This window comes from Harpia harpyja, chromosome 13, assembly GCF_026419915.1.
Source record: "Harpia harpyja isolate bHarHar1 chromosome 13, bHarHar1 primary haplotype, whole genome shotgun sequence".
In the NCBI taxonomy this organism is placed as follows: Eukaryota; Metazoa; Chordata; class Aves; order Accipitriformes; family Accipitridae; genus Harpia; species Harpia harpyja.
This window is the reverse complement of record NC_068952.1, coordinates 44693453-44709367: the sequence shown is the minus strand read 5'-3', so window position 1 is coordinate 44709367 and position 15915 is coordinate 44693453. Positions and strand designations below refer to the sequence as shown.

At 58.1% G+C, this 15915-nt stretch overlaps 1 protein-coding gene across 4 annotated transcripts; it reads right to left on the bottom strand.

The window, feature by feature from the left end:
* Window positions 1-3509: 3509 nt before the first annotated feature.
* On the bottom strand, window positions 3510-15666 carry MXD1 (MAX dimerization protein 1). 4 transcript variants are annotated; one of them, XM_052805565.1, is made up of 7 exons: window positions 15306-15382; window positions 12303-14040; window positions 11729-11919; window positions 11064-11093; window positions 8343-8457; window positions 7305-7464; window positions 3510-7217 (listed from the first exon to the last, which is right to left on the bottom strand). In XM_052805565.1, the coding sequence occupies exons 3-7, from the start codon at window positions 11767-11769 to the stop codon at window positions 7027-7029; spliced, it is 537 nt and encodes a 178-aa protein (XP_052661525.1). In that variant the 5' UTR covers window positions 11770-11919; window positions 12303-14040; window positions 15306-15382; the 3' UTR covers window positions 3510-7026. The 4 variants fall into 4 exon arrangements, with proteins under 4 accessions (XP_052661525.1, XP_052661523.1, XP_052661522.1 ...); XM_052805563.1 differs by lacking the exons at window positions 11729-11919; window positions 12303-14040 and adding an exon at window positions 15511-15659 and having other exon boundaries at window positions 15306-15399; XM_052805562.1 differs by lacking the exons at window positions 11729-11919; window positions 12303-14040 and adding an exon at window positions 15511-15666 and having other exon boundaries at window positions 3510-7464; window positions 15306-15399.
* Between the last annotated feature and the right edge of the window lie 249 nt (window positions 15667-15915).

The window sequence follows — 15915 nt, the reverse complement described above, 5'->3', positions numbered from 1 at the left end:
CCTGCCAGAAGCCTGGAGCAGCAAGACACCTGCAGAGCCACGGGGGGGCCCAGGCCCACCCCCCTCCTCTGCTAGCAGTTCTTTTAAATGCTGCATTCCTCCTCCATGCCTGGGACTGGGGGGTCCCAGCAAGAAGGGTGCCCCCCCCACCCTGGCAGGCCAGCCCCCAGGAACAAGGTGGACCCCCCCTTGTTCCTACCCACACACAGGGCCCCAGTCACCAGGGGGCCCCAGTCACCAGGGGGCCCCAGTCACCAGACCCCCACCCAGGGGGGCCCCGAAGCCCAAAGGGGCCCCTCCCTCAGACCCCCACCCAGGGGAGGCTCCTCCCAGGAGAGGCCCCTCCCCGGGGGAGTGGCCCCTCCCCTGGGGGCAGGGCTCCTCCCCCTGGGAAGACCCCTCCCCCGGGAGGCTCCTCCCGGGGGAGGGGTCCACTCCCCGGGGGAGGAGCCCTGCCCCCAGGGGAGGGCCCCCCCGGCCGGCCGGCCGCACGTCATCCCCCGGTGCCCGCCCTCCCACCAAAAAAAAAAAAAGTTAAATCTCAAACACTTGAGATAGGTTCGGCGGACTACAGGGGCCCCCACGCAAAACAAACCCCCACAAAACCAAACTCACCCCACCCACAACCATGGCAGCACACCCTCCTCAGCACCTGCCAAAAGAAAACTGTTAATACACACAAAAAAGTGAATAAAACACAAACCCATACCTCAGCACCCACTTCCCCCCCTTCAAGTGGATCCCAAACATCCTCCCAGCCCCACATCAGCAAGCTACACACCAAATTCCACTACAGCCACCCAGAAGCAGCACCAGAGCTCAGCCCACCCACCACCAGAACCCCACAACAGGGCTGGGGGGGCACAGCACCCACCTGCACATAAACATCCTGATCCAAGGCCCCAGCTCTGCTTCTCCACCAACACAAGCACCTGCAAAAATAAAAATACACACATCCTGGGTGCCCCAAGCCTCCCTGCACCCACCACAGGGGTGGCAGAGCTAGGGGCTCATACCAAAGACAGCCAAGACTGGAAGGGGGGGCCACAGAGCAAAGCCCTGGGCTTCAGCCACCCCCAGGGGGAAAGTACAGGGAAAGGGACAGAAAGCTCCCCACCACCAGCCCCAAAGGGGCTCTGAGGGTCCTTACCTGGGTCTCCCCACCTTGCAGAGCCCACCATGCACTGCAGGAGCTGCACCAGGTCCTGGGGAAGAAAAACAAACAAGCACCCCCCAGGGGAACACAAAGCCCCCCCAAGGAAGGGCAGACACCCCAGCCAGGGCCAGGAGGGCCAATGGCACCTGCCCCCCCAGCAGCACAGCCAGACCTCACCCCTCACTTCATCCATCCTTCCATCCTCCAGCAGAGCCAAGGACACACACCTGCAAGGCTGAAACAGAAACACACAGGGCTGCTGCATGCTGGGGGGGGCCATCCAAGACACCCCCCACACACACACTCCAAAGACAGGGCCAAAACCCCCCCAAGGCATCACCTGGTGGACAACACAAAGGGCCCCCCAGACCCACAGCAGAGCAGCTCCACAAACTGACTCTGCCAGGGCACACAGCCCCCCCACTGCAGGAACCCCTGCGGTTCACTCATCTGGGGCTCAGCCCAGCAGCCAAGCTCCTCACTCCACCTGCAACAGAAGAGAGCACACAGCCACAAAGACATCAAACTCCAGCCCAGCACCCCCCCCCCAAACCCCCCACTCACCACCATCACCTTCCCCTCAGCCCCACAACAGGGCTGGGGGGGCACAGCACCCACCTGCACATAAACATCCTGATCCAAGGCCCCAGCTCTGCTTCTCCACCAACACAAGCACCTGCAAAAATAAAAATTCACACATCCTGGGTGCCCCGAGCCTCCCTGCACCCACCATGGGAGGGGGCAGAGCTGGGGGCTGCAACACCCTGGGAACCCCCCAGGCAGGGGGGTCACACCAAGAGCAGCCCAGGCTTGAAGGGGGGGCTTGGACCAACAGCCAGGGCTGGGGGGCCACCCAGGGACAGGGACACCCTCCCAGGGAAACCTCCTGCTCACAGCAGGATGGGGACACAGCACCCCCAAACCCACCTAGGAGACAAGGGCACCCACCAGTGCCCTGTGCCCCCCCAGTAGCTCTCCCATGCAGCAGCCAGCACCCACACAGGATGGGATCCCCTCAAAGGCAGCACCAGTCAGCACCCAGACCCTCCCAGTAACTCCCAGCAGCCCCCACAGGGGTTTAAAAGGCCCCCCATTGGGCCCTGCCCAGGCCCCCAATGGGACACAGCTGTGCTGAGGGGGGGGGCCAGCCCCCCAGCAGCTGTGGGTCATTGAATCATTAGCACAGCTGGTCTCGTTAGCACCCGGCCCTGCACCCAGGCACCCTTCCCGGGGTGGGGGGGCTGCGTGTGTGTTTGCTCTTTGTCTCCTCATCCCCCCCCCCCCGGATGGCCCATCACCATCCCGGGAAAGCCGCGTCCTGGCGCTGGGGTCCCCTGGCAAGATCGGCAGCCCCCATCTCCCCCGCAGCACGGCGGGGCTGGGGGGCCCTTCCCGGGAGCAGCCCCCCGGCACTGTGCAGGACGGGGTGGCAGGGGCAAGGCGGGATGTGGAATGAGGGATATGGGATGGAGGATGCAGGATGGGAGATGTGGGATGGAGGATGCGGGATGGAGGATGCAGGATGGGTGATGGGGGATGCGGGATGCAGGATGGGCGATGGGGGATGCGGGATGCAGGACGGGTGATGGGGGATGCGGGATGCAGGATGCAGGATGGCTGATGGGGGATGCGGGATGTGGGATGGGGGATGCGGGATGTGGGATGGGGGATGCGGGATGCAGGATGGGGGACGGGTGATGCAGGATGCGGGATGCCACATGTGGGTGCCAGCTGCCGGATGCTGGCTGCAGGATGCCGGCTGCTGAGGGCGGGATGCACCAGGAAGGCCACGGGATGCGAACTGCTGCCTGGAGTCGGCGGGTGCAGATGGAGGATGCTGCCCGCGGGAGGAAGGGCGAGTACAGGGGTGCCGGTGCAGGATGCGGCGGTGGACGGAGCCTGCCCGTGGCTGCCTGCAAACCGCACCGCTCCGCAGAGGAGCCGTGGCCGGATCCAGGACAACCCTGAGGGGATGGATTCGGGGGGGGGCCGTGCCCTGACACAGGTCAGTGCTGGCCATGCACCAGCCCAGGGGCACCAGCACCCAAAACCAGAGCTCGACCTGCCCAGGGACCCTTGACTGTGGGGCAAAGCCCCTCCATTGGGAGGCCAGGGGGCCCTGGACACCTCCCGGCAGCGAAGCTCTGCCCCATCAGGTGCCGAAAACGGGGCTCAGGCCGCGAGACAGGGAAGGATGGGATGGAGGTGGCCCCCCCTTCAAATAAAAGCAATGCCAACGAGGTGCCAGCGCTGCCGGGCTCTGCCTTCCCGGGGGGTCCAGATCACCCCCGCTGGCGTCTCCCCTCTGAGTGACATCCCTGGGAGCCTCCCGCTCACTTCTCGAGGCACAAGCTTCTCTTTCGTAATGAAATAATTTATTTTCTAACAGTTGAACAATACAGAAGTATCCATATACACAGCAAAGGTCTTCTAAAACACATACTTTCTAAAAATGCGTGTGCTAACTGTAATAAAAAGCACCATTAGATGGTCTTGACACAGGATTCAGAATGACAACGTGGTATTTACAGCAGGAACCGAACAGCTGGAAACAGAACTCATATTCTCCCACCTGCCACTCCCCGGCTCTCGACTGCCCAAAATAAAGCCGATGCCGGAGCGGGTTCTCTTCTTGGGAAGCAAAAAGAAGAAACGAGAGAAAAAAAAAAAGATGGAAAAGCGCAATTAAAACATGTCAAACCCCCCCCCCCCCCCCCCCCCAAACCAATGCCCAGACAGTTCTGGCTCGGATGTTTTCGGACGGCTCGTGTGCCGCTACGCCGGATAAATTAAAAGGATGAAACAAAGCTCGCGGCTTTCGGCTGGTGCCATGGCAGAGAGAGGACGCGACGCTTCCCGGGGAGCAAGCGAAGGCAGGCGATGCCCGAACCTATTGCTACGTGGGGGGAAAAGTCGGGGAGCAAAGCGCCGGGGTGGCGATCGGCTCCGGCACGTTTCGGATAGAGCCCCGCTGCCGGCAGCTTCCCGTTCTCTGCCTGGAGGTGGGTGCCATCTCTTGCCACCCAGGACGGCGGTTCGGGATCTGCCTTCCGCAAGGAAAAAGAAGAAAACCAACCCAAAAAGGCGTGTTTTCGACTCACGCCCGTCTGTGCAACGATCCGTCGTAAACGCGGGGTGCGCGAGCGGCTCCTCCCGCCCCCTTTTTTTAATCACAATCTACAAAAATGTCCTTCCTGCAGCTTATTTCTTAGGAATGCTGGTGGATCAGTGAATTCCAGGAAAAGGCTGGCACAGCCGCTGGGCGCCTCGGCTGACGAAGGGGGGACCCGGAGAGACCAAAAGCTGCCGCAGATGGTCCCGGCCGCTCGCCAGGAATCAACCGCCGGATTTCCAGCCTCATTCCGGGTTAGTGCATCATTTTGGAGGGTTACCGTTTCTCTTCGCCCTCAGGCTGGAGAGGAGCACATCCCAACAGTGCAAAGGTCCGACAATTATTAGTTCGGGACAGAAAGAAAAAGGGGGGAAAAAAAAAGCAACCCCCATGCAGCGTTTCACTAACAGAAGTAACTCAAAAAGGCACAACACTGAAAAAAATAATAATTTATGCCGAATCGAAACCTTAAGACTCGGTCTATCTAAATGACATCCAAAAATCAACTGTTTTCTACCTCCCGTTTAACCCCGACGGTGCTTTCCCGACACCCTTCCCTGCTCAAAGGTAGCAAGATCCGTGGCTCCAATGGGATTCCCAAGGCGGTTTCTGGAAGAGGGCGAGGGAGGGCTCTCGGCAAACGCCTACCAGAGCCACCGGCCTCAAAGTGATGATATTCCACTTCCTTTTTCTCTGTGCTTTTCATCTTTTTGCTCTTTTTTCCTCTTTTTGAAAGCGTAGGGGTTTTGAGGTTGCACGCCGAAGGCTGGCTGCCGGGACTCGGGCGTACCGATGCTAAAGGCATTCGAGCCACGGGTCAGTGCGAATCTGTCGGACATCGGAAAATTCCGGCTGCTTTAAAATAAAAAATCCCTTGTGGTGTTGATTTTCTCTCTTTTAAAACCTAACATGCGCAAAAAGAGCTGAAACTTCGGAGATTTTAGCAATCCGCTACCCCGTCTCCCATCCTCTCGCTTCTCAAAGGCTTCAAACGATCCAAAAATTGATTTAGGGATGTTAAAAATAAAAACAAAAACAAAAAGAAAAAAGAAATTGAGTTTCACGTTGCTCATTCGCTCGCACTTTGCAGTAGCGACGTCTTGGCGACCGTGTTTCTTGAAGGGATTTGTACAGCCCGCGGGCGCGGGGGGATGCCTGGTTTTGTCTCCCACCGCTAAGAAAAGCCCTTGAAGAGCGAAGCGGCTCCTCGCCGGATGCCGGGGCCTCGCCGGGTGCCCGAGGGGAGCTGGTCGGGGTAGGGGATCGAGCGAGAGGTTTGCCGAGGGGGCGGAAAAGACCTTCGATGGGTTCAAGGGGAAAAGAAACGTCTCCGTTAGCAGATCTCTACATATCAAAGTTTCCAGAACATCTATAAAAGCAGAAAGTCGTAAGAATGTTATCTCCAGTACATCGGTTTCATAGAAAAATGAATAAATACTATTTATAGCTCGCGTGTTTTCTGTACATTTCCGTCTGCTCTCAGGTGAGGACCCCCCCCCCGCCCCGCTGTCAGGGCGATGGGAAGGGCTCTGGCCCTTTCTTGGCGTGTTCGGGTTTGTCTCCCTAAGGCGGCGACCGAAATCCTTCGCGAGCCCGTTCGAGTGCCTGAAAAGATCCCCGCTGGCCAGAGAAGTGCTTCAGACGTGCCGCTGAGATCCGTGGGGTCCCCTCGGGCGCCGACGGCCGGAGGCTGCCCCGCTCCCCCTCACCGTCGGGTTATTGCTAAACTGTCGTGCGATGGATTTGAACGGGACCGGGCATCGCTTCTGTAAAATAGATGAGGCATCATCTTTGTTTTTTGTGCTAAAGGGATGGAGATAATCTTTGTTCATCTCTCCGAGGTAGAAAAAAATTGTCCCCGAGACAAGAAGCGTGAAAAGGAAATTCCAGGAGCGCTCGCCTAGAACAGCGATGTGCAGCCGTGACGCAGGAGGTGGGACGTCGCACGGGACGGGGACGGGGACCGTTTGGTTTCAGGTAGGACAGAAAACTTCCCAGACCGAAGGCGCCCGACCCGAAGCTCTGCGAGAGGGGGGACAATGGCTGCCGAGCCCCACGGCCCCCCCCGAGCGGCATTCCCCCCGCCAGTAAGGCTCCCGCTCTGGGAAGATGGCATGGCCGGGCTGGGGTGTATATGGCTGCGCTACTACCCTGAATATTTAGAGTCGGCGGAGAGGAGCCCTCCGACTAACGTGCCGGCGGCTCGCAGTGCAATTCCAAGATGCGACGTGGCCGAAACACTCCGTGTGCCGATCTCCGACTTGCCTCCACTCTCTCCTGGATCTAAACTATGCTAGAGGCCGGCTCCGCCTTCAGATCCTCACCCAAAAACTCTACATTTGGGCCCTGCCGCCGATTATCGGGTACGTGATGTTGCTGGGCAAATGCGGAGTAGAGCCGGAATACCGGGCGGTGACAGCAAGCCAAAAAACCCAGGGGAGGGCTTTTGAGGTTGCCGTTACTGCTGCAATATTCTCGGGCACTTCAAAATGTGGCTGGAATGTACGGTCTCGCAGAGAAGAGTTTCCGGACGGGAAGAGAAGCCGGCAGATGCGAGCGGAAGGGCGCTCTGGGGAGCAGCTTGCCACCCGCAGCCCGACGCGGTGTTTTGGGACTCGGGCAAAGCTCAGCTTCATTTCGGTTGGCGGTACGTTAAGATTTTTTTACGTGCAAGAGAATGGTGGGACAGTCCGGTGTGCTACCTAACGAGATCCAAAAGGGAAAGAGCGACGGGTGAAACAGCTAAGGGAGTTGCTTCTTATAGACCGAGAGAAGGCTTGCGATTGCTCTGCAACTTCAACCTCTTCACGCCAGAGCTGGAATAGCCCTCATCGCTACAGACGCTCTGCAGGCTCCCTCTTTCGTCCGAGTCGCTCGGGCTGCTGCTGCTGCTCCAGTCGAGGTCCGCGGGAAGGTCGTCCGTGCTCTCCACGTCCACGTCTATCTCTTCTGCAAGAGGAATGGTTAGTGTTACAACGCGACAGGCCAGACCTCTCGCCGGCCGGCCCCGCTCTGCCCCGAGCGCGGGGGTCTCACCTCTATCCGAGTCGGAGCGCTCCGAAGAAACAGTGGAGCCGATACTGTCCATCCTTATCCTCTCTATTCCCAGCTTCTCCAGCTGCCTTTTCAGGTGCCGCTGCTCCCGCTGCAGCTGGTCTATTTGGTGTACGGCTTTCCTGTCATAGTCTTCAAGCTTCTGCAGAGGATGACAGAGAAGGCGCCCTGAGCTCCCCAGCCTCCAGCCACACGTGAAACATCGCTTTCACTACCCGAGCCCTCTAAACGTGACTGCTACCAACTACCGAGGGGCTCCCCGCCTTCAACGCGCTCAGGACGTCAAGCACGTGAGTTGTATGGACGCAACTTTCATCCTCCCGCAAGCCGAGGGACATCAAAGCAGGGTGCGGCATCTGGCCCGGGAATGGAGAGGTCCGGACCTGGCCCGAGGCTGCCGGAGAAGGCACATAGAGGACGCTTCCCCCTCCAAACCATTTATATGAGCAGCTATTTATATATTTCCAGAGCCTTTGATAACCAGGGAGTTGAATGCAGCCCGATGCCAGCGGTCCCCCAGTTATCTCTCAGCTCGTGAAGCTTTAAATATACCCAGCGAGGAAAGCCCTGTTGAGTCAAAGTCTGAAGGACAAAGACCGAAGTAGGAAATACTCTAGAAAAGAAAGGAAAAAAGCAACTGTCCTCCAATCCTGCAGCCAGTCTCATCTCCAAGGCCTCTGGGCATCGCTGCGGTGTAGGGTACAACGCAGAAAAGCGGCACGGCCGCCCTCTACGAGCCCGTCGATAAGGAGAATCGCACGGACTCGCTGCGCCAAGTGCAAGAAGGGCAATACTGACCCGCGACAGCATTAACCTCCGTCGGTATTCCCAAACCAACGTCCCGACCCGGCCGTTGCCTTCACCCCGCTCGAGGATTCAGACGACACGAAGCCCCTGCGCCCCGTGCGCCAGTGCTGCTCTCGAAGCTGAGCTCGGTACCCACCCGATGAGGATGGAGCCCGATTTAGTGCGTCTCCCGCAGCGGGTGGGTTCGGCGGCACCGAACGAGCCCACGCTCACCTTGATGTGCAATTTAGCCTTTGTTAGTAAACTCAGGGTGGTGTGTCTGCTGGCTTCGGGTCCGAGGGGTACCAGCCCTTTCAGCTTCTCCAAACACAACCGCAGATGGGCACGCCTGTAAGAAGATCACACAACACGCTGAGCGTTCAGGTACCCGCTTCCCAAGCGGCATTTCACCCCTGCGAGAGCAGATAATCAGGGTGGTTGGAAGCTAAGTCGAACCAGACGCCTTCCCACCCTCCGCCGGCTTCCACGCACCGGGAGAAAACTGCAGCCGGACAAAAGAACATCTCTGAAAAACCCTGACTCCGGCTTCGGCCGACCCCACCGACAAAACCCTGCCGGCACCTTTCGGGCTGTCGGGATGCTTGCTTGGCGAGGAGCTGCCAAAGACCTCGACTTTTTGGGCGAGGGTATCCGATTTCGGTCTTTCTCCTACTAAAAAGCTTCACCGCAGGGATGCTGTTCAGCCACCGCCTTGCTCCACTGACAGCTGAAGCCATCCGGGCTGACGCCACGCAGCTGTAAACCCAGCGTGTCCCTTGGGAACGCTTCCTTTCCCTATTTTTAGTAAGAACGGGCCGGTTTCGGATCCATCTCCTTGGCACACGCAACTCCGGTCAAAACAAAACCGGGTCCCCAAGGGAACATCGGCCCCGAGCAGCAGCATGCTCCTCAGCTGTCCTGGCACTGGAGCCTGGCAGCAATCCCTCTCTCCCTGTGTTACACCCAGATTTTGTCTGCATTAATACAGAGGCTAATGCTTTACCACTTGCACACCACTGCCGAGGGAAACTCTGGCTGCTCGAGGAAGTCCCTTTACCTGTCGATAACTGAGATGCTCCCAGCACGGATCCGTTTCCCTCGTGTTTGGCACTCCAACCCCAAGATTTAGGTCACATTCTTGGGCATCGGTTGCAACACCTGCCTTTGAAATACCCGATCGACACAGGCAGCTGCAAATTGGGATTTTGCAAGTACCTGCCTATCTTGTTTTGGGCGCGCTAGGCGTAAACAGGCATTTGCCTACACAAAGTACCTTCTGAATTACAATGCAAACAAAACGTGTGGTCTTTACTCTTTGGGTAAATCCCAAACACTGACAGGCTCGAAGATGAGCCTTTGCAAAGATTATTTTCTTGAGAAGGGGGAGGAAGAGCTGCCCAGAGCGGTGCAGACCTGTCCGACCGTGCCGTGCCGGCTTACAAGTGATTTACCTGCGAGATCTACCTGCGGATAAGGAGCTAGCCTAGCCTCGCAAGGGCTGCGGCAGCAAAATCAAAATCCTCAGCTACCTCTGGTGAAAAAAAAAGCGCCTTGTCACGCTGGCCGTTCGCACCAGAAAAACAACGAATGGAAAAAACCAGCCTGCCCCACCTAGCAGAAGTTACGCAGGGGGGAGCGCAGCAGCAACCCGCCCCGCTCGGCCAGCACCGAGCAACTTTCTGGATTACACAACGCCAGCACCGGAGTCAAAACTGGGGCTTCCGCTTCGAAGTTAGAGGCACAGCATCTATAAAAGCGCATTTCTGCCACGCTTCACCCAGCTGAAACTGCTGTCGTGCTTAAAAACCCCCAGAAATCCCACTGGCTCATAATAATAAAAGAAAAAAACCCTCAAAGGATTCGGTTCCCAGGCAAAACACCTTCCAAGCCCATCGGCTCGTTTCATTTGCGCTTGTCCTCACGCTCTGTGAGATATCTGTCTTCCCATCACTCTCCCTCCCCGTATCAAGCCAAGCTGTTCCTCGTGCCGGGGGGGGGAAGGCAGCAAACTTTGGCCGCGGCCAAGATTCACTGGCTCGACCGCCACAGGATGGGATTAAGGCATCTCTAACGAGGAGCGAAGGAAGAAGGGACGCTTAATCTCTGTCCAGAGAGAAGCTCATTTCTCCAGCCTCTTCAAAGGGGCGGAAAAGACGGAGCATTTACTGCGCTCGCTTGTGCAACGTTACCAACGAGATTTCGACATGGCTTTGGTCTAAACAAGGCGAGAGGGACGCAAGGCGAGCCTGAAGTAATCAGATGCTCATTTTCTCGGTCTTTTCAAATGAGGAATAAATGTCCCTGGCCTTTTCTAACTCATGGCACTTGGGACACGGGCAGTTCTGCCTCTTAAGATACAAACCGACCGAGTTGACACCAATCCTGCACTGGCAGCAAGACGTGGCAAGATTTGAGCTGCGTCCAAGCCACGCCGAGAAAAAGAGCAGCGTATCAAGGCCACAAAGCCATCTTTCAGCTGGACGACAAAGACCGCACCGGTCTGTCGCAAATAATCACAGTTACATGGAGGCACGGCTCCGGCCACGTACCTACACCCCGACTGCGGGTGAGCAGAGGATGACGGCCATCCCATCGGCACGGGATTGCCCCTGGGAATTGGCAGAGGGCTTGAAACCCTTCTCGCTAGCAAGCCGAGAGGTAGGATGAAGGGAGGCACGCTGCTTGGGATTTCACCAGCGAACCGGGAGCTGGCAGAGGAGGTAAATATCATTCCCACCTTCTCATTGCACAGCTGCTCCGGCAGCCAAGGACAGGGAAAGCTTCAAGTCCGAGCAACGTCAGGCACCTCCTCGGCGGCCACTTTATCCAGTCATCCCGTCCCTTCCCTCCCGCTCCCCACCTCAACGCCGCCTCGGCTCCCCAACCCCAGTTCTCAACCCCTGGAAAAGCAGCGATTCACCCAAACCCAGCTCCTAAAAAGCCTCCACCACTCACCTGTTCTTTTCCATCTCGTTGTGTGTCGACCTGAAAAAGAAAGAATAAGTTATTAACTCCTGTGTCTGACTAGGTACACCGCAATTAGGCTTAACACGTGGCATTAGTAAACGCTCCCCGGAAAAGTTGCAAACCTCGGGGGCTTTCAGAGCTGCCCGCTACCCTGGGGACGGTGAAAATGGCAGAAGGGACGCAGATGGTCTGGCACAACAGAGAAATTGCCAGATAAATGGCAACAAAAGGACCAGTAAAACCGTAAGGTGGGATTTTAATGTGGAGAGGCTCAAGTTTTAGAACGAGGACTAGGATGAAGCAGCTGTATCAGTGCCACGACGCAAGTCAGTGCACGCCATCCAAAAGCGAACGCTCCCCGGGCTCGTGGTGGAGAAGGGGAAGCGGCAGCAGCCCCGAGAGCCACCGCACGCTCAGAGCAGAAGGGCTGATCTCTGAGCAGGGGGAGGAAAGTTGCTCCATCTCAACGCAAACCTGCAACCGAGCCTCTATCGGAAAGAAAGCGGGTTTTCGGACAGCGCGGGTGCCCTGGAGAGCTGCTTTTTAAAGCAGCTTTTTAAAGACTTCTCGCACAAGAAGGGCAGAGAAAGCAAGAGGAGTATCCGCAAGATACTGAAGAGACAGGACCCGACAGCTCGGGTGCTTGGTGCCACCTTCGTGGAAAGCACGCTGCTTTTCGAAGGCTGCGCAGCATCCGAGCAGTCACGTGTCATGCCACAATCCCCAAACCAGCTCAGGACACGCCGGACATACAAGACGGCGACCGGGAGCCCCCAAAGCCTCGATGACATTCACGCCGGTCTCCGCTGTTCAGCCGGTCGTCTCTCGGCAAAACTGGGGCAAGCTGTCAGGAAGATGACGTGTAAAGAAAAGATTCCCCGCATCCAACAAGGGCTTCGCACCTCCGAACGAGAGACGCCAAACGTGATGTTGAACCCCAGGCAGGCGTTAAGTCCATTTACAAATTCCCCTGAAGCTCCTAATTTCGACAAAGCTAAGAAAAGGCCGAAAACACAAGCTACTACTACTTTTCCCTCCGTTGAAACCCGGGACAGCTACACGAGGCCGCACTGCCCATGTCACCAGGACCGATGCTCTGGGCGGAAGAGCCCGTACTCTCCTTAAAAGCTCAAGAGGCCAGCTACTCTAATTTAGGACAAATGTTGTTATGTGCCTGAAAACTTAAAAGACGTGGAAAACCGTGGCTGTTCAGATAAGGACGCCTACCTGGAAGCCCCCATCGGCTCTGGGAGCGCTGGTTTCCCCCAGGCCCCGATGCCAAAGGAGAAACAAGGGATGCCACCGACGCACCGGTCGAAGACGCTCGCCGGGGTCTTCTTCGCTTCGCTGGCAGCATTTTGCGACGGATCACCATTGCGGCCCTCCTCCCGTCTTTCTGACGGGATTCACCTTAGCCTGGCTCCTTTTGTTTGCTTTGCGGTGGGACTGGTTGAAGCAATCTGTTCCCAAAGGCCAGCATCCCGCTCGCAGGCAATCGCAGAGAGTCCAAAAACGTTCGATTCCAGCGGAGACGTTCCTCACTTAAACGGATGGGCGTTATCCTGACACGCAGGGGAATGGCGAGTTCTCCCGAGCAGAGCATCTGCAAACAGCCGGGAAGGACTCGGGTCTTTGGCTCCTGTGGGATCTCTCCATTAAACTTTTTTCTGGATAAAAGTCCCGTGTTTTACACCGAGCCCTTCGCTACGGCGCTTGCGAACCTCACGCGAGGTGACGAACTGCAGCGAGCCCGAGTTCTACCCTCAATCATAAATAAGCCAAATCCTTTTTGAGCATCAGTACTGACAGAGATGAAGGCTCCCATCACCACTATGCTTTTATTAATAACAAATTCATTCCCTCTTCCGCGCCTTTGTTTCAAAATCCTTCTTAGCAGGGATTTTTTTTTTTGGTTGCATCCACAATCGCTAATATTTAGAAAAAGGTTCCTTAGTTGATGGACTTTCATTCTGGATAAAATAAAAGGGGACAGGGAACCAGAGGGGACCGCAGCTTCACCCCGGGGCTGGCAGACCGCTTTGCCGTGTGCCTCTCGACCCCCTCTCTCAGCGCCTTCGTGCCCAGGGAGCCGCTGATCGCGCCTCCCGCTAACTCAAACCTCTCCTGTCAGCCCCAAAACTTCAGCTGATTGCCAGCGTTGCCTTCGAAACCCGGTCTTCTCTTCTGCAGACCATAACAACAGAAGGAGGTAATGACATGCGCTGCAGCTACCCGTTCCCTTTTTAATACAACGCAGACCTTTGTTCTGCTGTTCTGATTCACCTGAAGTGAAGAACAAGCTCCAAATCTGCCGAAAAGGAAATTCGGAGCGTGCGCAGGAGCGACAAACACCGACAAATTCACTGGGAGCCTGCTTGGGACAGGACTGGGAGACCTCACCTGCCTTCTGCTCCTTCAGTGGGAGGAGCCCAACGGCCCCAAAACCCCCATGCGGGAGGGAGACGGAAACACCCCGGCTCGGGGAGACACCAGGATTCAGGGTACGAACAAAACTCTTGGGGCGTTCTGGGCGTTATTTGTTGTTACGGCAAGATATCAAAGGTCAGCTGTCACTGCGTCACGCAGATGAGTGCTCCCAACCAGGAAAATGTGACATATCTGGTGACATCGCCGCGTTGCTCCTCCCTGGGCAAACAGCCTAAAATAGGCCAGTAAGAAAGGAAGCGATCGGCCGCCGGTGACGTGTCGGGATGAACCTGCTCAGGCTTCGCTCTCTGCCCGACAAAGTTTCCCTCGTAGCCGTTTCGAAGGGCTGGACGTGCACGTCCTGGTGCCAGAGCCAGCCCTCCTGAAAGTCAGCTGATTTCACCTCGATGATGACCCAAGTGATTTTAACATTATTAAAGCGACCGAACGAACCACGACGGGCGCTGGAAAGAAAGAAGTCAGCACGGCGACTCCGGTTTGCACCGTGACACAAGCGCCAGCTCCGAGGTGGCCGTTTCTGTTGTACAAAACAGAAGAGGGAGCAAATCAAACGAGACACGGGAGCGTTAAGCAATTAATCCACGGGCCTGGGAGGCATAATTAAGTACTCCCTGAAAAAAATAACAAACCCCGGGCTGGTGGGACTCGCTCCTGCAAAACAACGCAGCTGCTTGGAGCCGACTTCAACTCGGACAAAAGGCGTTTTAGAATTCCCGAGAACGGGCTGTGTATTTAACATCAGCGAGGAATAACCTGCATCGAGGCTCTGGATGGATTTCGGGGAGGATAGTTAAGGAATTTCCTTTTTTTCAAAGGAAAGCAGGACTAGGTGATTTAATTTAAGTGTCATATAAAACCCTGCCCTCGGCCAAAAGCGGATTAGAAAAATTTTGCTTTCTTTACAGAGAATCCTGACAGGCTGAGAGCGGTTTCACTTCCCGAGTTTGGGCGGCGCACGCCTGAAATCAAAAGCCCAACTTCCACATTCCCTTCAGCAAACCCATCCGCCACGTCAAACGATTGCACGTTCCGTACCCAAGTTTGCCTAAGACGTGAGGTTTCCCCTCACGTCTCGCCGGGATGTTCCGAACAGACACCGGCCCCGGCACGGTGGGCGCTCATCGACCCGAATTTGGGGGCAGGCGGTGCCGATGGGAATCTCTCGATGGAAGCGTGAAGGGGAAAGGGGCGGCAGGGTGGCGGTGGAGGACCTTGGGGCTGGCGGGTGCACCGTGACAGCAGGATCGGGGCTGAGCACCCGGTGACAGGAGGGTCCCCCCCAGCCCTGCCAGGTGCCCTGCAATGGCAGGACCTTACCGGATCCGGGCACCCGGTGACCGGAGGGTCCCGGCCACACGCCCCGTGACAGCGGGACCTTACCGGATCCGGGCACCCGGTGACCGGAGGGTCCCGGCCACACGCCCCGTGACAGCGGGACCTTACCGGATCTGGGCACCCCCCATGACAGGAGGGTCCCCGTCCCCCCCCCCCAGCCCGGCCAGACACCTTGTGACAGCAGCACCGTACCATATCCCAAGCACCCGGTGACCGGAGGGTTCCCCCCTCCCCAGCCCTGCCCCACTCCCCCCGTGACAGGGGGCCCTTACCGGGACCCTCTCCCCCGACCCTACCGGATCCCAGCACCCCGCAACGGCCGGGCCCAGCCCCGCCAGGCCTCGGTGTGTGGGGGGGTCCGTCCGTCCGCGATCCCCCCCCAGCTTTCGGTGCAGGGCCCCGGGCAGACCCCCCCCCCCCAAACCCCCGCCCGGTACCGGCCGTTACCTGCTGCCTCCGCCGTTCTTCCTGGCCTTGGCGCGTCGTCGCAGGGCCTCCCCGTGCTTACCGGGCAGCAGCGAGGCGTAACCGTGCTCGGCTTCTGCGGAGACACAACCGGGGACAGCCCGTTACCGCCGGGCCCGGCTGAGGGGAAGGGGATTGGGGGGGGGGGGGGGGCGGAAGAGCAGGCCCGGGGGGGTGTAACCGGCACCTCTCTCCCGCCGCTCCAGGTACTCGGCCGCCTCCAGCAGCATCTGGATGTTGAGGCCGCCGCCGGCCGCCATCTCGCCGCGCTGTGAGGGCCGGGCCGGGCCGGGAGCGGCGGTTGTTGTTGGGGGGGGGGCCGTCTGTCCGCCTCGCCCGGCCGCCCCGCCCCCCGCCGCCGCTCATTGGGCGGCGCCCCCCGCCGCGCTCGCCGTCATTGGACGAGAGCGCCACGCCCTCCCGCCGTTGGTCCGCCCTCACACACACGCCCCTCTCCCCCCCCCCGCGCGGCGCCCCGCCCACCCCAGCCGTCGGCCCGGCCCCTCCCTTCCCAACCGCCTCGCCCCATTGGGCGCAACGCCCCGGCCACACCCTTCGCCCTGACTCACTTCCTGCCCGGGCAACCAATAGC

Excerpts from the sequence above, each read along its gene's own strand:
- MXD1 (XM_052805562.1), bottom strand. The coding sequence starts at position 15,583 with ATGGCGGCCGGCGGCGGCCTCAACATCCAGATGCTGCTGGAGGCGGCC. Across the intron at positions 11,094-15,305 it reads AAGAACGGCGGAGGCAGCAG|GTCGACACACAACGAGATGG; the intron begins GTAACGGCCGGT and ends TTTCTTTTTCAG. Across the intron at positions 7,465-8,342 it reads AGGCTAAATTGCACATCAAG|AAGCTTGAAGACTATGACAG; the intron begins GTGAGCGTGGGC and ends CATCCTCTGCAG.